The 25172-nt window shown below is 37.1% G+C and overlaps 2 protein-coding genes across 2 annotated transcripts; both read right to left on the bottom strand.

The window, feature by feature from the left end:
* Positions 1–479: 479 nt before the first annotated feature.
* On the bottom strand, positions 480–1565 carry LOC132301537 (putative F-box protein At4g38870). Its single transcript, XM_059798778.1, has one exon. The coding sequence runs from the start codon at positions 1563–1565 to the stop codon at positions 480–482; it is 1086 nt and encodes a 361-aa protein (XP_059654761.1).
* A 21719-nt stretch (positions 1566–23284) lies between these two features.
* Positions 23285–24358, bottom strand: LOC132301536 (putative F-box protein At4g38870). Its single transcript, XM_059798777.1, has one exon. The coding sequence runs from the start codon at positions 24356–24358 to the stop codon at positions 23285–23287; it is 1074 nt and encodes a 357-aa protein (XP_059654760.1).
* Positions 24359–25172: the final 814 nt, after the last annotated feature.

The raw sequence follows: 25172 nt of genomic DNA, 5'->3' as shown, positions 1-25172 counted from the left end.
CACTCCTCATTCAAACTTATATTTAAATACAAACAAATAAGTTTTTGTTTCATAGAAGTGAAATTTTTAAGAGCTAAATTTTAAGGGTTGAATTTTGAAATGATAATTGTAAATTGATCTATATATATTAAATTTTAAGGGTGAACTGTCACTTAAAAATTTAACTCATTTTTGTTGGCACTTGTTCTTTTAAGTGATATTCAAATTACACTTAATCACTTAATCCAATCAGAATTAAGTGCTGAATTGATAACAAAATAAAGTTTGCCTTGTGTAAAGAATACTAATGCTTAACAAAAGCTGGAATGAATCAGAAAGTTTAATTCCTTGATCAAGATAATATACTCATATCTTCAGGAAACTTGTACATGCATGAGACTAAACATAACGTCCACTGAAAAAAGAAAAAAGAAAAAATAAAAATTTGGAATCATCAAGAATAAGAAAATAAGAAATTTAGCAACCTTTTCACCTATAACTCACAGCCCTTTCAACCGGAATAAACTCTCCACGTATTTGGCATAGAAGTGAACATTTGGAGTCATTGTTTTTAGGATCCTTAATTTTTTCCTTTCCAGATCATAAAAAGACAGTTTTGATGCCTCTTTAGAGAAAAATAAACCGACTAATATCTCAGAAGTATGAATGGTACCATATGGTCTCATGAGCAGACCATTATTATTTATTAGTGGCTCCCCTTCGTACATCATTACGAGGCTCTGTCTGTTCCACAGTTGCTTGCGGCAGTCTTCTAATATCCAAATTGTCTTCCTATCAAAGTCCATCACAGCCAAACGTTCTCCAACCTGTACCAGAAAAGAGGCCGAATTTGCACCTTCGGGGAGAGACACGACTGAAAACTTCTCTTGTCCCACTTCAAACGCCTCTAACACATATTCATCCGAATTAGAATGTATAAAATATATAAAACCGGCAATGGAACAAGAACGACTGATAATGCCACGATGACAACTGATGGAACAATCAATATCTCTCCATGAGTTCGTGCCGAACGTCAAAATCTTGTACTCATACTCAAACATTATTTCCCTTCGATTATGTAGTTTAGTTATAATAGCGTGTCTGTAAAGGACTTTGTATTTGTTAGAGGAAGGATCAAACCCTAAGAAGTATTGCGGATCCAATTCTTTTGAAGATTCCTCAAAGGAAGCTTTAGTCTTGCTCCTGAGTGGTGGTGGGATAATTATGCATTCGCGTGTGCTAGGATTCGATATGTAGTTATCGATACAGATGAGGCCGTTATGATACTGTGGATTTCTGAAATATGTGCGAGGCAAATTTAGAATGTGATGGACCGAATCAAACTCTGGGTCTGCCAGCTCGAGTCTACAAGTATTGTCGTAGTGGAGGATACTGATACCACCAGGACAAGTATGGGAGCGAGTATGGTGCGATTGAACAAAAAAGGGATCGTCAATAATGGAGCACCAAAGCTTCGAAACACACTTCAATCTTAGCAAACTTTTTACAGGAAGCTCCTTAAGTATCTGGAAGATTATTTCTGGAGGAAGTGAAAACACTGATATTTCTTGGGATTTCTCCATCTGGAAGATTAAAGAGGAATGTTTTATAAATTTTTGTAGACGTGGTTGAAAACTGAAAACAGGACAAACATGTAAGCTCATATTCAGATAAAAATAAATAAATAAACATACCAAAATTGGAAAGATGTTGGAAAAGAAAAGAAAAAAAATAAAAACAAAAATTAGGTATGCATCAAAAATTTTAAAAAAAAAAATTGCTGAAGAACAAAAGGACGTTGAAAAAGAAGATCGGAGGAAAAAAAAAAAAAAAATCAAACGTACTATTAATCTCTTGTCCATTTATATTCAGCAAGACGCATTTATGTTTTAAAGCAAACGATTCTTGGATTTTCTCATATTTGAAAAACGAGAAAATAGTCCAAGAAATCAGCAACGTACTAGTCCTAGCCGCTGCCCATCTGGGATGAATCAACCATATTGCATATATATATATACACACACACACACACACACATACATATACATATATCTATCAGAAAGAAAGAGAGGACCATCGTACCTTAGCCGCCTTCAGTCGTCGCTGTTGGGGGAAGGTAGTTTTGACTAGCCAGTAAGAGAGCACGAGCGGCGTAGGGTTTATAGTTTGACGCGGTTGAAGATTTAACCTGTTGCGAGGTATATATTGATGAAAAGATATCAAATTCTATTCAAATTCATAATTTCTAGAATACAAGAGTATGCTTATAAAGTATGTACAGAAGAATCTATTCTTAGAAGGTACACAAATGTAGGCTAGAATTCTTGGAAATACATAATCAGTGGAAACCAAATAAATACATAAAATCCCTATAATCTCTCCACAAGATCCTCACAACTCACGCCAACACCCCTCCTCAAGTTGGTGGAGACATCCCAGTGAGTTATAAAACACCTTGCTTGAGACGGCCTTTGTAAGGATATCTGCCAACTGATCTTCTGATTTTACAAAAGGAAATTGAACTATCTTAGCTTCAAACTTTTCCTTGATAAAATGTCGGTCCACTTCAACATGTTTTGTTCGGTCATGTTGAACTGGGTTTGGTGCAATCTCTATAGCCGCTTTATTATCACAAAATAGATTCATTGCAGAGCTGGATGAATAGCCAATTTCTTCCAGTAGCCTCTTTAACCAAAGAAGCTTGCACAGTCCTTTAGCCATGCCTCTAAACTCAGCTTCTGCACTAGATAATGCAACCACCTTCTGTTTCTTGCTTCTCCAAGTAACTAGATTGCCACCCACGAAAGTGAAATATCCTGATGTAGACTTTCTGTCAGTAATACTCCCAGCCCAGTCAGCATCCGTATAACCATCAATGTTTAAATGATTATATTTCCTGAACATGAGTCCTTTTCCTGGGGAAGACTTCAAGTACCGTAAAATCCGAAGCACGGCATTCATGTGATCGTTATTAGGATTATGCATGAATTGACTCATTAAACTCACAGCATAGGCAATATCCGATCGTGTATGAGACAAGTAGATTAGCTTTCTCACAAGCCGTTGGTACCTTTTGTGATACCCCCAGATTTCCGGATGCGGGTTGGCCAGGCTCACGCCCGATTACCCGAGGATATCAAACAAATTAGTAATTAACGAACACAGAATAATTATATCAAAAGAGCTAAATAAAATTTGCTGAAATGAAAACTAAAAGAGTAATCCAATATTTGAAAACCTCAGAAAAAATAACTCCATTGATAAATAAGATATTTCAGATACAACTGATTCACCACGAACACATATCGTTCTCCAATACAACTCGGGAATCCATCTAGTGGACCCCTAAAATAACCCACCGAACTCAAAAGACGGAAAACAAAACCCAAGTCTACACACAAAATATACTCCTATGTCATCGGTGGAGTGAACAACTGTATCTGCTCAGCACGATCAAGCTCTGCAGCCTGGAACTAACGAACACCTGTAAAGAATAATAGAAGAGTGGGTCAGGCCCACGAGCAAGTTCTAATCTAGCTGCAATCCATACAATGACCCGATACGCAGATACACCGTAGATACCTCACAATATCTATTTAGTCCATACATATATATATCCACACTATGGGACATTCACTGAACTACAATAGGATTCTCAACCTGAATAGAAGGCAACATGCGAAAACGCACCCAAAGGTGGGCATGAGTACCTAGACCTAACAGGGTACACCTCAACCTACTATAGCTAGCTACGCATCCACTGCATATACGCGTCCTAACCAACGAGTCTGAGACTCAAGCTCATCTCGTGGTACCATAACCATATATTTTAAGTCCATTCAAATCCATCCATAGGACCTCCAATAAATCGTTCAGCTTATTCAGCTGCACAGACTTATATAAAGGATCCAATAAGTCGTTCAGTTTATTCAACTGCACAGACTTAAATATAAGGAGAATTATGTTTTTATAATTCGTACCCTTCCTCCCAAAATAGGTAGGACTGAGTATTTTGAATCAGTCTGTCCCTAGTATGTCACCGTCCCATACCGGTACATCCAATCCACAAAATCCATATAATTGATAGAACAGGCAAAGCTGTTCACCAATTAAAATCCATAAGGTAGGAATTAGCATTTTGAGCTAAACCATACCTAGTATGCCACCGTCCCATACCGGTGCATATTATCCTCCATATCCATGTAAATTACAACATTCAAATGATAAGCAAGTAATTTACAATGCAAAACCAAACCCAGATAATTGACAGAATTTTAATGTGAGAATTCAGTAATTAAAATCCAATACATAATTCCAAATAATTGGTCAAATTTAATATAAGAATTCAGCAATTATAATCCAATATATGATTCCAAATAATTGACCGAATTAAGTATAAGAATTCAGCAATTATGTTCCAATACATAATTTCAGGTAAGTTACAAGGCATAAATAATAAGCACGTAACTTATAGTCCAAAACCAACCGTCCATATCATTGCAGAATAGTATTTAGTATTCTAATAACTTAAATCCAAAACCATGTAAATTAGAGGCTATAAATAATAGTACAATAATTTAAAATCCAAAACCAATATCCAAATAATTACAGAAGATTTTTAAGTGTTTCAGCAATTTAAATCCAAACAATTAACCATATAGTTGCAGGAGATGATTTAATAAATCAACAACTAACATCCAGAGCCTGCATAGATCACATCTAACACATTAATGACCCTATAATATATTTAAAACCATTTTATAAATATATTAAATCTCACTGGAATGCCTAAAAGTAAGCTTAAGTATTTAAAATTTTTTCTATCCACTAACCGTATACAATGTACATAAGTGTTATACAGTTTGATCCGTTAATTTAGAATTAACCTTAAATCAATTTAGGGTCTTAATAACACCCAAAAATTAACTATTTAATCCTTCCGTGAAGTCTCATTAAATTTCTAAAATTTAATCAAGCCATTTAGTTCCTTTCTCTATTAGTAGCATACACCGTTGTATATTTTTACACTACTTCATCCTTTGTCTTAGAGACTTAAACCATACAACAATAAGTTTAATAACACTTAGAATTAACTACTTAGATCCTCTGTTAAGTCCCTACAGTTCATTAGAATCACTCAGAAGCTCAAACAGTGCTCAAAACACCAAACAGAGCCCTAGAAAACACTTTCTGGACGTAAAACAAATTGGAGCCAGCTCTTGGAATGGAAGAGCCGGCTCTTCCCCTATTGGAGCCGGCTCTAATTCCCTAGGAGCCGGCTCTTGCTGAAGGGGAGCCGGCTCTTGACTTTCTAGAGCCGGCTCTCTTCCTCTTGAGAGACTCCAGTTCATCTCTGCTCCGTTTCCGTCAATCTGCTCCTTCTCCGATCAATTCCTACCCCTTTGGTTGTTTCTTAAACTGATCTAAAGGATCTAACACCCTCTTGATAGCATCCCCAAGGTTTGATTATAGCAATTTAAATTAATTAAAAGAAGTAAACTTGTGCAAAAACTGAAACCTCATGCATGGATTACAACGAAGCAAAATGCAACAGAGATCTAAAACAGAAATAGCAACCTTCCTATGAGATTTACATAACTCCCGTAGTCTTTCCATACTTAGTTTACAGTAGTTGCAATAAAAACAGAGACAAAAACTACGACAAAAACCCTCATGCTTAAAGGACATAAAACTGAACCAACTTGCATGCACTGTAACAGATATTGCAGAAATCATCATAGAAATTATTCAAAGCATACATATGATTAATTTGATGTATAACATACATGAATGATTTAGTTGTTAATTTCCTTAAAACCCTAGAGCATATCTAGGTGCACAGAACACGGCTCAAAGGGAAAGAGGAAGATAGAACTTGCCTGAATAAGTTTGCAAACAAACCCTTGTTGCCGTTGGTCTCAGTTTTTTCAATATCCACTGAAACTTGTCTAACCTCCTAGAACCTCTGCTCCTTCCTTCTCCTTGGTTAAACCTTGGAACCCCAGTCGAAATTCTCACAAACTGCTCTGTTCTCACCAAAACTCCCTCTGCAACTCTCTCTATTTGGCAGACTTTTCCATGTAAAAGTTACGACAATATGTAACCCTAGGTTTAACATATACTGAGGTATTTATAATTGCAAGATTAAAACCCTAATCCACAGAGCCCTAACTTCGTCGGCCCACAAAGTAACCCAGTTTAGTTACATATCAGATGCTTATGAGACGGCTCCAAAAACCCTAACTAAAACGTATCTAAAACCCCAGTTAATGGGAATTACATAATTACCCTGTTCAAAAATTAAATACTTAATAAATAATTAATTTAATAAAACCCATTAATTAAATCAAATAAGCAAGCAACGAATCACTTAAAACACATAAAATAAATAAAACAATTAATTAAAATAAACAAACAAATAAAGAATTACACCCTTAATTAAAATAAACAAACAATTAAAAAAATAACACAATGAATTAAAATAAACAAACAATTGGACACATAAGCATATAGATACAAAATCAATTTAAAATGCACAAAAATAACATTTAAATTCCATTTTTATCCCTTTTGAAATTAGGGGTATTACACCTTTCTCTATTCGTGGGTGTTTGGTTCGAGTGTTCTCCCAATCCATGATTTTGAACCATTGGCGTTTCTGCAGGCTTACAATCAAGCATTCCTGTTTCAGCTAGCAAATCAAGTACGTATTTCCTTTGTGATAGAAATATGCCTTGATTTGACCGAGCTACTTCGATACCCAGAAAGTATTTTAATCCCCCAAGGTTCTTCATTTCAAACTCGGTTGCCAGATGCTTCTGTAAACTAGAGATTTCCTTCTCATCATTTCCTGTAATTATCATATCGTCAACGTAAATTATTAGACCCGTTACCATCCCTTGTCGATGTTTCAAGAACAGAGTATGATCTGAATTGCTCTGTTTGAAACCATGCTTCCTCATAGCTAAGCCAAATCGTCCAAACCACGCTCTAGGTGATTGCTTTAGTCCATAAAGTGCCTTCTGTAGTTTGCATACCATTCCAGTTTGTGATGAGGTTGTAAAGCCTGGTGGAATGTCCATGTACACTTCTTCTGCTAGATTCCCATGAAGAAACGCATTTTTTACATCAAACTGATGTAGTGGCCAATCTAAGTTTGCAGCAAGAGACAGCAATACTCTGACCGTATTCAACTTTGCTACTGGTGAAAACGTCTCTTGATAGTCTATACCATATGTCTGAGTATATCCTTTCGCAACAAGTCTTGCCTTGTATCTCTCTACTGACCCATCTGCCTTGTGTTTAATGGAGAACACCCATCTACATCCCACCGTTTTCTTTTCTTTGGGTAGCGACATAAGCTTCCACGTATCATTTTTCTGCAAAGCTGTCATCTCTTCAGTTATTGCTTGAATCCATTTGGGGTTGTTTAAGGCCTCTTGTACTGTACTTGGAACATGCTCAGAAGATAGCTTGTGCACAAAAGCTTTGAGGGATTGTGATAATCTCTGGGTGCAAACATGGTTGGCAATCGGATACTTCTTCTTCTTTTCTCCATGGTCTGGTGAGTATCTATTTGGTGGCTTACCACGGTTGTATCTGAAAGGTAATTTGTAGCCAACAAAATCATCTATAGTATTACTAGGAGAAGAGTTTAGAGATTGTACCTTAGGAGTATTCTCAGGAGAGTGATCGTTTGGTACTAAAGAATGAGGAGTGGGCTGCTCTTGCTCAGTGGGTTGCTTTTGTTCACTCCTAGCCTTGGCATCATCATTTTCTTCTCCTTGTCCTATAGAAGCCTCTGGGAGTGGAATAATTCCAACCAGATCAGTGTCATCATGCCTTAGTTGAATTTCATCAATTTGATTTACCTCCAAGTTTGTATCTTCAAAGCCTGGCCAGTTCTCCTAATTGTCCACATTCTGTTCTTCACATAATAGTTCCCCCTGAAGAGAAGAATGGGAACCTTGTTTTGAAAAGAAAGTTTCAGATTCGAGAAAAGTGACATCCATCGTGGTATAAAGACGTCTGGTAGTGGGATCATAGCACCTATAGCCTTTCTTATGTGTTGCGTACCCCAGAAAAACACAACGAACAGCACATACATCAAGCTTTGTTCGCTGATTTTTATGAAGATGAACATAAGCAAGACAACCAAATATTCATGGCGGAAGCATCAAGACAGAAGGCAATGACACATGATGAGTAAGAGCTTGTAGTGGAGTTTCAAAGTCCAAGACTCGAGATGGCATTCGATTCAGCAAGTAAACAGCAGTACCAACTGCATCTGCCCAATACCGTCGGGGTGCATGTGCTACTGTTAAAAGGGCTCGGGCTGTTTCGAGGATATGTCTATTTTTTTGCTCCGCGACACCATTTTGTTGTGGTGTTTGAGAACAAGTGGTTTCATGACAAAGACCATGTGCTTGGAAATATTCTCATAACTCATTATTGTCATACTCTCCGCCATTATCAGGTCGAAGAATTTGAAGTTTAGCAAAAAATTGTGTCTTGATCATATTATGGAAAGAACGAAAAATTCCAAACACCTCATTCTTATTTTTCATCACATAAAGCCAAGTCATACGTGTGCAATCATCTATAAAGATCACAAACCATCTAACTTCTGAAGAAATTAAGATGGGAGCCGGGCCCCAAACATCCGAGTGAATTAACATAAACGGGGTCTCACATTTTTTAAAACTTATTGGATAAGATACACGATGACTCTTGGCTAGAATGCAAGTTTCACACTTAAAATCAGACTCATGTAAATTGGAAAACAAACTTGGAAACAAACGCTTTAAGTAAGAAAACGATGGATGCCCCAGTCGACGATGCCACAACCAAATCTATCGTTCTTTGTCACCAGTTCGACGCACATTATTTGCCCGGTCGAAGCTTAAATCATCCATGTAGTACAACCCTCCTCTTTTAGTACCACGACCAATAATCTCCTTGGTGAGAATATCCTGGAACAAACAGAAACTCGGATACATTAGTGCACAACAATTCAGTTCCTTAGTAGCTTGGCCTATAGATAATAATTTATTCGAAAGAGATGGAACTAATAAAGTATTTGATAGTGAAAAAGAGGGTGAAAGTGCCACTCTTCCAGCCCCTGTAACTGGGTATGTCACTCCATTAGCATTAGCAACACACGTCCGTTTTTGTTGAGTGGTTTCGACAAAATCTTGTGGATCAAATGTCATGTGATCGGTTGCCCCTGAATGTACAATCCAACCATGATTACCTGGATCATTAAGAGCCACGAATTTGTTTGCAGCAGCAGGAGATGAGTCCTCTTATGGTATAAGGGATAGTTAAGATTCAGTGTTCACGAGTGCGACTCGGCCATGAGTCTCGCCTGCACCAGTTTCACGTTTCTTTTTTTTCTTAAGTTCATGCCACCACTCTGGATATCCATGTAGTTTAAAACAGGTGTCTCTGGTATGTTTCATATGCCCACAGTGTGTGCAACCCCCTCCCTCTGCTTGTGACTTTGACTTTGTCCATGTGTTAAGCTTTCCATTGGACAAAATCTGAAGTGAAGGTTGCTGTTGTGATTTCTGTCCACCTTTTGAGAGCATAACATCACTGGGTGTGGTATCTCCTTTTGTCAACATCACTGCTTGCCTTAGATTTTCTCGGCGAACATGTGCATAGGCCTGCTCTACTGTAGGAAATGGCTGAATTTGGAGCACATCTCCTCGAATCTTGTCAAGGCGATCATCTAGTCCATCCAAGAATGTATAAACTCTATCCTCCTATAAAATAGAATTACACCTCTGTATATCAATTTCACATTGCATCGGATTCGGGCGGCGAAAATCAATTTCTCTCCATAGGCCTTGAAGATTGTTGTAATATGTCTCGATAGATCCTCCACCTTGTTTGAGCCTAGTCACCTTCCTCTTGAGATCATAAACTTGCGAGGTGTCAGCGCCATCAAAATATGTTGTAGCGATTGCATCCCATACTACTTTCGCCATTGGGAATCTAATGTAGTTGCCAATCAGTTTTGGATCCATTGAATTAATCAGCTATCCCTTTACCACTGCATTTTCAGTTCTCCATTTTCTAAAAATAGGATCACTCTCTCTGGGTTGTAGAAGATCCCCATTTATATATCCCAACTTGTCTTTGCCTGAGATGTACATCTCAACAACCTGGGACCAAAGTCCATAATTGGTGTCGTCCAACTTGATGCCAATTGGTGCAGCAACAGATTCGTGACTCAGTGAGGTTGGTGTTTGGTTCAACATTTGTGAAATTCTGGAGGTCAAGTCTGCAAGAATTGAATTCTCGCCTTGGGAACTCTTTATTAAAGAGTACGTTCTGTCATTGATCTCAAATTTTTTTTTTTTTAATCCACAGTCCTAGAATCTACCGTGGATAGCAGGACTCGGCAAAGAGAAGACGAACCGGCTGTAGAGCTCGGCCGTGAGCTCCGGTCGTGGAAGGCGACCTGCGATGGTGCTGCGGTGTGATAAGCGCCGAATATTGTATATTCAAGCGCCCTTGATTGCATTATTTAAGTCCATTGTTTGCTTATATTATATAGATTACTTTTATTTGCATGTTTTTGTATTTTTTCAGGTCCATTGGCCAAAAAGAAGCAAGAATGATGCTTTGTGGAGTTTTGGCCATCAAAAGGCACAAGGCTGAATTTCTGGCAGCAGTAAATCCTGAACTTTGCTCGCCATTTTGACCTTGAAAACTTAAGAACTGGACTTCCATCATAGCATGACATATTTAGAGCTCTGAATTAGCTTTCTAAATCTTTAAGTGGTTCATCATTCGGAGTTCGGAGCAGAGAGTTATGATCTTCTTATCATAAGTGCTCAGAACTGCCTGGCAGCAATGAAGTTCTGCCTTGTTCTTCAATTTCGACCAACCATACTTGAGAGTTATATCTCCACCAAAACATAAAGTTTTTAGAGCTCTGAATTGGCTTTCCAAATCTTCAAACGGTTCATCATTCGGAGTTTGGACCGCAAAGTTATGGCCATTTTACCAAAGTAGGTCCGGGCGAAGCAAAGCAAGCATGAAGCAATCTGCTCCATTTTCGAGTGCTCGAGGCCCTATTTCGAGCACTCGAAATTCAGGCAGATTGCACTTCGGAAATGGCTCATTTCAGCCCACTTGCACCTTGGTTTCTTCATTTTGTTTTCCTCTTTAATGAAGTGGTTGGAGATGTTGGTGGTTGGCTTTTTGGGTGGAGTAACATGTCTACAAAGGAGGGGAGCCACACATAACATATCATTAAACTTCATTTTGAGAAGATAGAGGAGAGGGAAGAAGAAAAAAAAAGCGAGGAGTTCTTCAAGCAAAGGAAGGAGCATGAAAATGGAGTCTTGGATGGAGTTTCTTCCTTCTTCTAGCTTAGCAATGGGTAACTAACTCTTTCTCTAGGGAGGTGATGAAGTCCCTCCCTTGTAAGCATGTCCTAGGGTAGTCTATATTGGGGGATTGCAATGTATATTTATGGTTTTTTTTCATAGCTAAGAGCACTTCATTTGGTGTAATGAATGTTTATATATGTATGGATGATTTCTTCAAGCTCATTATCTTATGTTAGGTGATGTCTTGTATTAATCTTTTTGCTTGAGTTTACATGGTGAGAATGGAAACAAGGTTATGAAATGATTTAATGGCATGTTGATAGGTGACTTTGATAGACCATTGCTTAGGAAATCCTTTGATGGTGTACGCTTAATCTCTAGCTCCACGTGCTTCATCATTTTGTCAAGAATTTAATAGTCTTTCATTTAAGTAAACGTGTATAAGCTACACCTTAGTTAGGTAGTCTAACCATGTTTACCCTTTTGATGGATTATACTTGTTTGAGACCTAATGTACCTCTTGATTACTTACATGGCAACTATGTGTTGCTATGTAGTTCTTGACCATCATATGTTGTTTTTCCCTTAATTTAGGTTTAATCTAGCATGTGTATAGGGATGGAGGCGGATTCACTTCCTTAGTCTTCTTTACTCGTCTTTCATCTCTTAAATTCTTGCAAGTTCTTCATTAATGCATATTTCAATTCATAGTATAAGTGACAAACAATTAACAACTCTTTATTACACCTCATCATCCTAAGAATGATTCTAGATATTTAGGTTACTTTAGACTAGCGTAGTCCCAGTGGCTCGACTTACCCGACCAATAGTCTTATTTTACAATGATTCGTGCTATTGCTAAGGTTGATGTATAATTGACCAACCGATCAATTTTTGGCGCCGTTGCCGGGGACTGCAAACGGTTTAGCAACCAAAGTTCTAGGGTTAATTTTAGTTTGATTGTGAATATTGTGTTTTGTGAATATTTCTTGTGTGTTTTAACCATCTTTGTGTTGTAAGTGAGATCCTAGGGACTCGAAGCTCGCCGTGGGAATGCTAGCAAATTGTGAGTCTAGAGGACCCCAGGTAAGTCTCGTGACGTCTAGTTTCGAATTGTGGATATTGTGCATGTGTTAAGCTTAGAAGTAATTAAATTGCAAGCCCTTGTCGAGGCTATTTCAATTGTGTATTTTCAATTCCAAGCATCGGTCCTTGTCGTGGCCATTTTAATTTTTGTCTTGATAATTGAGGAGAAAGGGAATATCATTGTATGTGGAGTTGATGATAAAGAATTGTTGTGTTGATTATGTTGTGTGTTGTTGATGTTTAACTCCTAGATGGAGAATAATTATCTCCCAACTCAATTCTACACACCACGTGCATTTTGTGCTTTTTGCTCTAGTAATACACATCATACAAGAGATTGTCTTCCAACGAGACAATTCTCGGATTTTTATCTAGAGCAACCAAATGCAAATTTCTCTGAACCGGGTAGTGATCCATACTTCAATGGTTATAACTCGGGTTCAAGAGATCATCAAAACTTTTTGTGGCATGACATAGGAAATTCAGCCCCACAATCTCTTAGGCAACATTTTCACTCCAATTTTCAACCCAATGATCATTATTTCCAGCCCTCTTCTTCTCCTTTTCTACCGTCTCCATTGGATGAGTTAATAGCTGCCAACGAAGAAATGATAGAATCTATGCATACGCAAATGATGGAGTCCAACAAGCAAATGTTGGATGACATTGTTAGCATGCAATCCACCGCCTATTCTCATTCCCAATCTAGAGTTGATTTAGATGACCAAATAGCCCAAATTCAACAAATGGTTGATGTTCTAAATCAGGAAAAGGAAGAAGAATTTCCAATTGAACTTGTGGTCAATCCAAAAGAGAATTCTATGAATGATGAGTTTACTTCTAGTAATTTTCATCACGAGAATGTTCAAGTGGTTATCGCATGTGAAAATGAAGAAATAGTGGGTGAAGATCAAATTGTAGCCACACAAAAAATTGAAGAATTTGTGGTTCAAAATGAGGAAATTAATGATGATGAGATTGTATCCTATAAAAATCTAGCACAGCCCCTACATAATCCCTTGCTTGATGCACCTCCTTTAATGGAGGATCCTCTAAAAACATGCTTAGCTCATTTTAATTATGAGGATTTTGATGTTGCCAATTCTATTTGCGAGGTCAATTCTTTGCTTGATATTCCTCCACTCATTCACTCTCCTCATTGGAAAACATCAAATGTATCTCTTTCGTGGGAGCTTGCACCTCCTCTCATTCCTTCTCCTGAGTTATCTCAAGCTATTGAGCCCGAACCATCGGATAGGTGTGAGGAGGATGTTGAAAGTCTGAAGGATAACTTGTTGAGCATTCCCATGCTCAATATGACCCTTCATAAGTCGTTGCTTGGTGCACCCTCACCTAATCCATCTTCTTATAATCCAAATCAGCCCCATAATCCAAAGTTCTTCATTGAGGATGAAGAGTGGATTGAGGTCTTTCCATTACCTCTTTCCAACTTTTGTCTTCAAGCTCTTTTCCTTCCGCTTCCAAAAGAACTTTCTTACTTAGGGAAGCTTGAATCTCTTGAGAGACATGGTATAGGGTGATGAGGACTAACCTGATCTCGGTGCGTCTAGCTATCGACGTTAAATTTAGCACTCATGGGAAGCAATTATTTCAATTTCCAAGCTTCCCTCCTTTCAATTGCCTGAGCCTTGAAATTTTCCGGGAAATGGTTTCGAAAAGCCAAAAATTTGATTTTTCTGGAATGCTCTTCAATTGTGTTTCACAATTTTAGACCGGCTTATTAGACCTTCTCAACTCCTGTTTTCATTCCCGCAAGTTTCCGGCTCTATCAGACAATTTTCTCGGACTTTCGACATGGCACTCACATGCATAGCCTCTCATCTTCAATACATTGTTGGATCATGGTTCCTCAAAATCATCCATGCATTTGTGTGATGTTGCGAAAGTTTGAAAAGTTTCTTAAATTCATTCATGCAGTAGAGAGTAGTTGCAAGGTCTCAAAATTTTTCCAAATTTCATCCATGCATTTGAGATGATGTGCAATTTCAAATTTTTTTTTTTTTTTTTCTTTTCTCCTAAATTCATCCAAGCATTGGAGAAAAATTGCTCAGTCTGAAAAATTTTCAAACTTTTCCATGCATTGCATTGAAGCTTAAAGCTTGGCAATTTTTCCATCCCTGCAATTGCAAAGTTTTTGAAAAAAATTTTCCCACAAGTCCATCCATGCATTGCATTAGAATAATGTGCCAAGTTTCATAATTTTCCATGCCAAGTTTCACTTTCTATCCATGCATGCAAGGTGAAACTATTCTATCCATGCATTGATTTGGAAGCATATTGCAAGGTTTTATCAATTCTTCAGCTCTCAGTTGATCATATTCACATTCACAATGCATAAGAATGAAGCACATAATGTTACAATGCATGCAAAAATTCATCTCTCAACCTCAATGCTCACTGCCGAGTGCTCCAAGGCTTTAACCAAGATTCCATGAGCCTACTGCCTTCATTTAGAGCACTCTAGCTCCCATTTGGAGTGCTCTAAATGTGAACCATCAATCCCAAGCTCACTGCCTTCATTTAGAGCACTCTAGCTTCCAATTTGAGTGTTCCAAATTCTTCAACCCACAATGCCGAACCTACTGCTCTCATTTCGAGCACTCTAAATTCTGGTTTGAGTGCTCGAATTCCATGCACCAACCAACCCTCACTCTCTGCCAAAATGTCGAGCACTCGAAAAGGCCATTTCGAGTGCTCCAACTTCCTTGCGCCAACCATCTTGCCCTCTGCCGGATCTTCGAGCACTCGAAGACCCACTTTGGAGTGCTCGAATTTTGCTTCACCTCCAACCTTTCTCTCTCTCATCCACTTCCTCAACCCATCTTCTCACCATCCCTCTCAAACCAACCAACCCTCTCTCTCGGCAACCTCAACAACAAATACCCAACCCACCCCATGCAACCCCAACTCTCGGCTTCTCTCTCTTCCATACACAACCCATAATCAACTTCCATGCATGCCCCTGCAAATCAACCTCCTCACCAACCCAACCTCATTTCTCCTCTCGGCATCTCTCACCCCATAACACCTTTCACCCTCACCTCAACCCCTGCAACCCCCACTCAACCTCGGCAGCAACCACAACCCCACCACCTCACAATACTTCATCTTCCTCACTCCAACACCACCTCACCATCCATGCACCAACCTTCCTTTCTCTCTCTCTCTCAACCTCAGCTTGCAAACCAACTCACAACAACCGCACCCAAGCACCCTCAACCTCACCCAACAAATCCCAACCAACCTTCCAACCTTCTCTCTTTCTCGGCCTCTCCAGCCAAACCACCCTCCAACCGGCAAACCAAACATCACGACCACCATGCCCACCACCTCCCGGCAACTTTCTCTCTCTACCCAACCAAACCAACACTCCTAAAAAAAATGATAATAACAATTCTTAAAAAAAAAAATAAATAAATAAAAAAATTGTATAGATTTTTGTCTTTCTTTAACATTCATATTTGTATTCTTATTTATGTTTTGATTTTTCTTATGAGACCTATGCTTTCACTTGTGTATAGTAGTTGTGTTTCGATAGGTTTTCCTGTCCAAGTTTGAGGGACGCAGTTGCGCACTCACATAGCTGAACATCTTCGCCTTCGTCACTCCACTTGGTATTATTGTTCTTTAACCCTCTCTGTTCTTATTTTCATTCACTTGTCTTCACACATTGAGGACAATGTGCCATTCAAGTTTGGGGGTATAGTGTACGGTATTGTATATTGTAGAGTGTTTGCATTTGCTATTTTGTTTAAATAGATTTGTATAAAATTGAAAATTTAAAAAAAAAAATGGAAGCAATGATTTTGGAATTTGTTGGAGATTAAAGCATGTGTTGAATACTTTGTGTATAGAGGTAAATGATAGTTTTGAATTGAGAAAAATCTGAAATGAACATATGGATTAAAAAAGGTTTGTATAAATGCTTCAATTAGATTATCTTCAAGTATCATTCTCTTCCATGCTTCACAATGCACAGATGCACATTGAAAACTTAACTGTGAGGCATGCAACTTGATTGACCTTGATCTTGGCCTAGTTAATCTGATTTGATGAACCTGATAGATGGATACCTTTGGCATGTATTTTGAAAAAAAAAAAAAAAAAAAAAAAAAAAAAAAAAAAAAAAAAAAAAAAAATCTGAGAAAGAAAGAAAATAATGACCAGTTGACGTTCATAACCTTTCAAACTCGAGCTATTAAGCCCTAGGAGTGTCTCTACACTTAGCACCCTAAAGCCGTCTGGTTTGGGAGTGTTGGCCTAACGCTCGCTACAAGGGTTGGTTAGAAAGCTTAAAGGACTTAAACATTGCATGGTCATTCAAAAAAAATTGTAATAAGCATGGTTCGCTGGAGTTCGTAGCCTTTCCAACTTGAGCTATTAAGCCCTTTGGAGTGTCTCTTCACTTAACACCCTAAAGCCATTTGGGAGCTGTTGGCCTAACGCTTGCTACATAGGTTGGTTAGAAAGCTTAAAGGATTTCAGCATTGCACAACCATTCTATGTTTCACTTCTGAGTTACAATAAATTGTCAGCTTTGTTCTGTAATAAATTCATGCCTTAGGGACTTCATTTAAAAGGGAATTCAATGATTTGAAAACTTGTGCCTTGGAATTGGAAAAGAAAGTAAAAGCCGCATATTGAGAACCCAATCCACTTTCACTGAAGCTTGAGATGATTTCTATTATAGATATAACAATTGAAGTATTTATATAGACTATGATGCTAATGCATAAAAGTTGAAACTTGAATAACCATTTTGTTCTATCAATGCTTTATATACACAAGGTAGTCTTCATAATGATTCCATCTCCAGTGTTCTCTATATTCTAAGTTTTCAAATGAGCTTCGTGCATCTTCACGCACCATGTTGATGTTTGTGGGTATCATTTCGGTTAAACCCTCACGAGACTTCACTCGTCCTCTAGGGATGCCTAGGGGTTTAAAAGGCTTGTTGCATATGCTAAATGCAACCGTCGCTCTCACGAAAGAGGAGATTTGTTGTCATTTCATTAAGTATTTTCATTCTAGTTTTGCTAAGGGACTAGCAAAATGTAAGTTTGGGGGTATGATAAGCGCTGAATATTGCATATTCAAGCACCCTTAATTGCATTATTTAAGTCCATTGTTTGCTTATATTATGTAGATTACTTTCATTTGCATGTTTTTGTATTTTTTCAGGTCCATTGGCCAAAAAGAAGCAAGAAGGATGCTTTGTGGAGTTTTGGCCATCAAAAGGCACAAGGCTGAATTTCTGGCAGCAGTAGATCCTAAACTTTGCTCACCATTTTGACCTTGAAAACTTGAGAACTGGACTTCTATCATAACATGACATATTTAGAGCTCTGAATCAGCTTTCCAAATCTTCAAGTGGTTCATCATTCGGAGTTCGGAGCAGAGAGTTATGATCTTCTTATCATAGGTGCTCAGAACTGTCTGGCAGCAATGAAGTTCTGCCTTGTTCTTTAATTTCGACCAATCAGACTTGAGAATTGGATCTCCACCAAAACATAAACTTTTTATATCTCTGAATTAGCTTTCCAAATATTCAAACGGTTCATCATTCGGAGTTTGGAGCGCAAAGTTATGGCCATTTTACCAAAGTAGGTCCGGGCGAAGCAAAGCAAGCATGGAGCAATCTGCTCCATTTTCGAGTGCTCGAGGCCCTATTTCAAGCACTCAAAATTCAGGCAGATTGCACTTCGGAAATGGCTCATTTCAGCCCACTTACACCTTGGTTTCTTCATTTTGTTTTCCTCTTTAATGAAGTGGTTGGAGATGTTGGTGGTTGGCTTTTTGGGTGGAGTAACATGTCTACAAAGGAGGGGAGCCACACATAACATATCATTAAGCTTCATTTTGAGAAGATAGAGGAGAGGGAAGAGGAAAAAAAAAGGGAGGAGTTCTTCAAGCAAAGGAAGGAGCACGAAAATGGAGTCTTGGATGGAGTTTCTTCCTTCTTCTAGCTTAGCAATGGGTAACTAACTCTTTCTCTAGGGAGGTGATGAAGTCCCTCCCTTGTAAGCATGTCCTAGGGTAGTCTATATTGGGGGATTGCAATGTATATTTATGGTCTTTTTCATAGCTAAGAGCACTTCATTTGGTGTAATGAATGTTTATATATGTATGGAAGATTTCTTCAAGCTCATTATCTTATGTTAGGTGATGTCTTGTATTAATCTTTTTGCTTGAGTTTACATGGTGAGAATGGAAACAAGGTTATGAAATGATTTAATGGCATGTTGATAGGTGACTTTGATAGACCATTGCTTAGGAAATCCTTTGATGGTGTACGCTTAATCTCTAGCTCCATGTGCTTCATCATTTTGTCAAGAATTTGATAGTCTTTCATTTAAGTAAACGTGTATAAGCTACACCTTAGTTAGGTAGTCTAACCATGTTTACCCTTTTGATGGATTATACTTGTTTGAGACCTAATGTACCTCTTGATTACTTACATGGCAACTATGTGTTGCTATGTAGTTCTTGACCATCATATGTTGTTTTTCCCTTAATTTAGGTCTAATCTAGCATGTGTATAGGGATGGAGGCGGATTCACTTCCTTAGTCTTCTTTACTCGTCTTTCATCTCTTAAATTCTTGCAAGTTCTTCATTAATGCATATTTCAATTCATAGTATAAGTGACAAACAATTAACAACTCTTTATTACACCTCATCATCCTAAGAATGATTCTAGACATTTAGGTTGCTTTAGACTAGCGTAGTCCCAGTGGTTCGACTTACTCGACCAATAGCCCTATTTTACAATGATTCGTGCTATTGTGAAGGTTGATGTATAATTGACCAACCGATCACGGTGGCGGGTCGTCCTCAGATCGGCGACTGGTTTGGGTTTTTGGTTGCTGTCCGGCGCGGCGAGGAAGGGCAACGGCGTGACAGATCCAGAGATGGTTCACGTAGTGGACGTCGATGACTACAGCGACATCGACTAGGTCTCGTCGGTGACGAGTGATGACGACGACGAGTCTTGGGGCATCGTTTGTTTCACTTGTCGTTGGCGAATCTGGATTTCGCGGCTGCGGAGCTGAGTTCGCGGCGGCGGATCTGGGCATTCAAATATTTCACGAGGACAGCGCGCTTGCTGGCTCCTTTTCCGGCGATGGATCCTCGGTGTATGGCAGCGGTAAAATGGAATCTTGCGGGCTGGTAACTAGAGATCCGGTTTCTAAATTTTGTGATTTGCAGAGAGATGGCAAGTTCTGTTGATTACAGAGAGGTGATAGATATCTGGGTTTTGATTTTTTGAGAAAAAAAAAAAAAAAAAATTCTGGAACAATGAATCAAATGGGTTTTTTTTTTTTTTTTTTTTTTTTTTTTTAACCACGCTCTGATACCATGATGAAAAGATATCAAATTCTATTCAAATTCATAATTTCCAGAATTCAAGAGTATGCTTATAAAGTATATACAGAAGAATCTATTCTTAGAAGGTACACAAATGTAGGCTATAATTCTTGGAAATACATAATCAATGGAAACCAAATAAATACATAAAATCCCTATAATCTCTCCACAAGATCCTCTGTTAACAACTCACGCCAACATATATATTGTTTGCATCAGTTACGCACTCGTATCTATTGGGCGTTGGAAGGAGATGTGGTTCCGTGGAGGACCTACATCATTTAAGCTCAAACTATGGTAGATGGGAAACGTAATTTTCTTTTAATAAAATGGTTATTTATTTAATTGAAGACTTGATCGCCTGGCTTGGCCTGATCCGCCTACCGTATTATATATATAGTAATTTTTACTCTCTCCGTCCCACATTAAAGATCCGTATATAGAAATTGGAGTTTTTAAGGGAATATGCATTTAATGCATTGTCCCCTTTTAAAATTACCAACTTGTCCCTTCTAATTTAAATATATATAGTTACAAAGTTTAAAATTTTTTTAAAAAATAAAGGACAATGATGAAAATTTAGAATTTATTTGTTTTGACTTTTCAAAGAGGACAACTAATTTGGGATATGTAAAAAGAGAACAATGAACTACTAATATGGGACGGGGGGAGTATAATTTCTTTACATATATATAAAAATTTATGGGTTAAATGCTCCAACACCCCCTTCATGTTTGGATTTATTGCCCTGATATTAAACTTAGCCATTTTTGCTCTTACACCCCTATGAAAAGTAAGAAAAAATTGATTTTACTATAATACCATTACCTTTATTTTAACTTTAAAATTATGTAGACAAATAAAACGTGAAATGACAATATTATCCTACACTCAATTCGCTCTCTTCCCTCCCTGAATCGCTATCACAGTACGTCATGAGGCAAGGGAAGAGGGAGGGCTATTTCTTAATTCCCATATAATTCATATATATATATATATATATATATCAAGAGGTAGGGTGGTTATCAAAAGAATTTTTTTTTTTTGGTAAACCAACTCTCTGTTTGGTTGCCGAGAAATGGAAGGAAAATAAAATGGAATTTTTTTTTTTGAAACTAAAATGGATTTTAAAAAAAAAAAAAATCTATATCATGTTTTTTTTTTTTTTTTTTGTTTCTAATTTTATTATTATTATTATTATTTTTGATAAATTCTATTGGAATGACTTTGTAGAAATAGTGACGGCAATGGCTTCTAATTTTTTTTTTCTCCCTCCCAAGTGGTTATGGTGTGGTGGCGGTGGTTGGGGTGACCATGGCTTGTATGTTTTTTGCTCTTCCAGTGGTACTGTAATTGTGGTGGTGTTTGGGTTCGCCATGGAAGAATTGTTAGTACTATTTTGGTCCATTAAATTGACATTATATTTACATAAAATCATGAAGGGTAATTTAGCCATTATATTTTATCAATTTAAAAGAAAGGGGTGTCACAGCAAGATAAACCAAACCTCGTGAGGGCGTATTAGCAAAATTGGCTGAGGTTTATCATGAGAGCAATAAATTGAAACCTCATGGGGTGTGAGGGCATTTAACCCAAAATTTATATATAATACCCCTAAAATTATTTTAGTTTTTAAATTTTTTCTTATTTTCTCCTCCCTCTCTTTAAATTTTCATAATTTTCTTTATAAAGTAGAATTTCTTTAATTTTTTAAAGTTATGTCATTTTTCTATCTTTTTTCATTTTTTTACTATCTAAAATTATTATTCTTTCTTCTTTTCTTTAAATTCTTTAATGCCTCGGTCTTTGATTGCAGAAAAGGGAATGAATTAAGGAAGTAAAAGAAACTACACAAACATTCCATGAAAATTATTTTATAAAACAAAATATGAAGGGGAAAAAGCCAGATGTCTATATTTCATTCCATAAGTACAATTCTAGTACAAGATTACAAGTAAAGGAATTTTTGTTATACTAAGATTATTTTTTTTTTTGAAAGTTAAAGTTGAATTGCATAAAAAGCAAGAGATACAAAGTTAGCCATAGCTAACTAATGGAAAGAAAGTTGGGCCACGCCCAAATACAAAGCAAAGAAAAGAAACAAAGAGCCCAAAAGGCACAAAGCAATAAACAGATAACCATATATTGCATCCCAATTCCGGTAACAGGAGCATAACTCCAGCTAGATAGTATCTCAATTGCAGTGGTCAGGTGGTTTCCTTGGTGGTCGGATAATGGAATCTGGTACATCCCACTCTGCTGTAATCCATGAAACGTTGGATGTGTCTGTGATGGATGAGAGTATGATCTTTGATCTGATTGATTCAAGAATTTGGTGTAGTAGTGAGTTTGCAGTTATGGCTTTTTTTTTTTCTGAAAAATCCTTCTGTTCCTCTCAATCCATGTGTGATACACAAGTGCTGCCAAGCTCATTTTGGAGAGAGTGTGACTGTGAGAAGTTGAGAAACCCTTCCAGTTATACTAAGATTATACTCCTAAGGATAGAACAGAATAAAGGAAATACAAGTAAAGGAAAATAAAATTAAAAGAAAATTGTGAAAAAGCTACATGATGACAATATCTGATATTTATACTTGTGTTTTGGATCAGTTGTGCACAAGAGGACTAAATGAGACATATCTCACAAGTACATGGAATACAATTTCCAAATAGTCTATCAAGCTTAACAATAGGAAAATCAAACCATGAATCGAAACAAATGCAATGTATCTAAACTATAAAAAAACAACAAAACCTAAAAATTTCCAATGAATCTGCATGCCAGTCTCAGCAGAATGCTCCTCAAAAAGTTTGGGATAAGTCTGTATATACTGCACCACGATCATCACAGAAGCTCAGAGGTGTAGTCACAAGCAAACATGATATTCACTCCTCAATATTTAAACTTATATATATTTAGTTTAAATACAAAGAAATGAGTTTTTACTTCATAAAACTGGAATTTATAAGAGTTAAATTTTAAGTGATGAATTTTGAAGTGACATTTGTAAATTGAGATTTTTTTTTTTAATTTAATTCGTTCATTTAAAAATTGAATTCATTTTCCGTGGTGCCATTCAAAATGTACTTAGATAAAACACTTAATCCATTCAGAATTATGCGTTGAATTAGGCTATCAAACATCTAAGACAAAATAAATTTTGCACTGTGTAAAGAATACTAATGCGCGCTTAACAAAAGCTGGAATGAAGCAGAAACTTTTGTCCCTCAAGATAATTTAGTTAGATCTTCAAGAAACTTGTACAGGCATGAGACATGAGCATCTAAGATTATCTCAACTGGATAAATTCATTAGGGTACTATCAATATATAAAAGCAATTTGAGAGTTAACTATAGCTAGATCGATCAAATTGTGTTACAACCATAAACTACTAAACATACTGAAAGAATCAAAATTAAAAACTTGGAATCCCGAGAATAAGTGCGCAAATAAATTACTCTAGCAATGTTATTACCTATAACTCACAACCCTTTCAACCGAAATAAGCTCTCCACGTATTTGGTACAGGAGCGAACATGCGGAGCCTCTTTTTTGAGGATCCTTAACTTTTTACTTTCTAAATCGTAATAAGACAGTTTCGGTGTCTCTTTGGATGAGAAAAATAAGCCGACTAATATCTCTGAGGTATGAATGGTACCGTATGGTATCATGGACACACCATACTTATTTATTAGTGGCTCCCCCTTGTACATCATTTTGAGGCTCTGTTTGTTCCACAGTTGCTTGTGGCAGTCTTCCGATATCCAAATTGTCTTCCTATCAAAGTCCATCAGAGCCAAACGTTCTCCAACCTGTACTAAAGAACAGGCAGAATTTGCGCCTTCCGGGAGAGACATGACTGAAAACTTCTCGTGTTCCACTTCAAAAGCCATCAACACATTTTCATCCGATTTACGATCTAAACAATATATACAATATATAACACCTGCAATGCAACAAGAAAGACTGGATTTCCAATAAGAATTGATGGAACCATCAATGTCTCTCCAGGAGTTGGTGCCGAGCGTCAGAATCTTGCACTCAAGTCTTACTGGAGGGTGTAGTTTAGTAATAATAGAGCGTCTGTAAAGGACTTTGGGTTTGTTAGCTGAAGAATCAAACCCTAGGAAGTATTCCTCGAAGGAAGCTTTAGTCTTACTAATGGATGGTGGTGGGATGATTATGCATTCTCGTGTGCTAGGATTTAATATGCAGTTTTCTATACAGATGAGGCCATTGTGATACTGTAGATTTCGATATCTTAGGTGAGGCAAATTTAGAATGTGCTGGACTGAATCAACCTCGGGGTCTGCCAACTCGAGTCTACAAGTATCGTCGTCGTCGTTTATCCTAGAGTGGAGGATACTGATACCACCAGGACGAGTATGGGAGCGATTGTGGTGTGACTGAACAAAAAAGGGATCGTCAATAATGGAGCACCAAAGTTTCGAAACACACCTCAATCTTAACAAACTTTTTACAGGAAGCTGCTTAAGTATCTGGAAGATTATTTCTTGAGGAAGTGAAAATTCTGATATCCCTTGCCCTTTCTCCATCCGGAAGATTAGCAACCTGTTGTTGCTGCTGTTATAGATTCTTTAAATCAAGAAATAAAGAAAAAAATTTCTCAAAACAATATGTCAATAAGAAACAAAAATAGTTAACAAAAATTTTAAAAAGGAAAGAAAAAATAGAGAAGTTTAAAAGGAAAAAAATTAGACTTTGATTTCAAAAAGAAAATTTGATTTTTTTTTTAAAAGGGAATTAAATGAATTTAAAAGATAACAAAGACAAGAAATATAAAATTTAAAAAGTAAAAATTTAACCCGGTGTGACGTATCTAATGGGTTTTTGAAAACAAACCCATTATAACTTATAATAATGAATCTCCCTTGGGAAATGTAATTTTGTTTTAATAAAAGTTATTTATTTATTTATTTGAAGACTTGAGGTGTTTTGAAATTGATCCATATAATCAACTACTTGTGTATACTTTTATGTTTGGTGTGTATGAATGGATGGAATGGAATGCTCATTCCAACCACTTAGTTATTTGGTTTGTAGGAATGGAATGGAATGGAGTGGAATGATCATTCCAATAGAATGAAAATCCATTCCATTAATAAACTTATGGAATGACCATATAAAATATTTTTGTAATATTCTCAATAAGTCCTTAATCACATTCCAATAAGGCAAAAATATTTAGTATTCACCAAAAATCTTTCACATTCCATTTTTCATGTTTATCAGCTTCTTTATTAGACGTGATAAATGTCTTTCATCTTCCCTCTCTTCTGAATATACCCAGAGCTGCCATTGACAAAAAAGTTGCAGGACTTTCAACCAAAATATAAGTATTAATTTATT

Source organism: Cornus florida, unplaced genomic scaffold (genome assembly GCF_030987335.1).
Source record: "Cornus florida cultivar Cherokee Brave unplaced genomic scaffold, ASM3098733v1 CherokeeBrave_3.0.0_Hap2_Chr03, whole genome shotgun sequence".
Classification (NCBI taxonomy): Eukaryota; Viridiplantae; Streptophyta; class Magnoliopsida; order Cornales; family Cornaceae; genus Cornus; species Cornus florida.
Note: the sequence above shows the minus strand (reverse complement) of the source record. Positions and strands in the feature narration are given on the sequence as shown.

Excerpts from the sequence above, each read along its gene's own strand:
- LOC132301537 (XM_059798778.1), bottom strand. The coding sequence starts at position 1,565 with ATGGAGAAATCCCAAGAAATATCAGTGTTTTCACTTCCTCCAGAAATA.
- LOC132301536 (XM_059798777.1), bottom strand. The coding sequence starts at position 24,358 with ATGGAGAAAGGGCAAGGGATATCAGAATTTTCACTTCCTCAAGAAATA.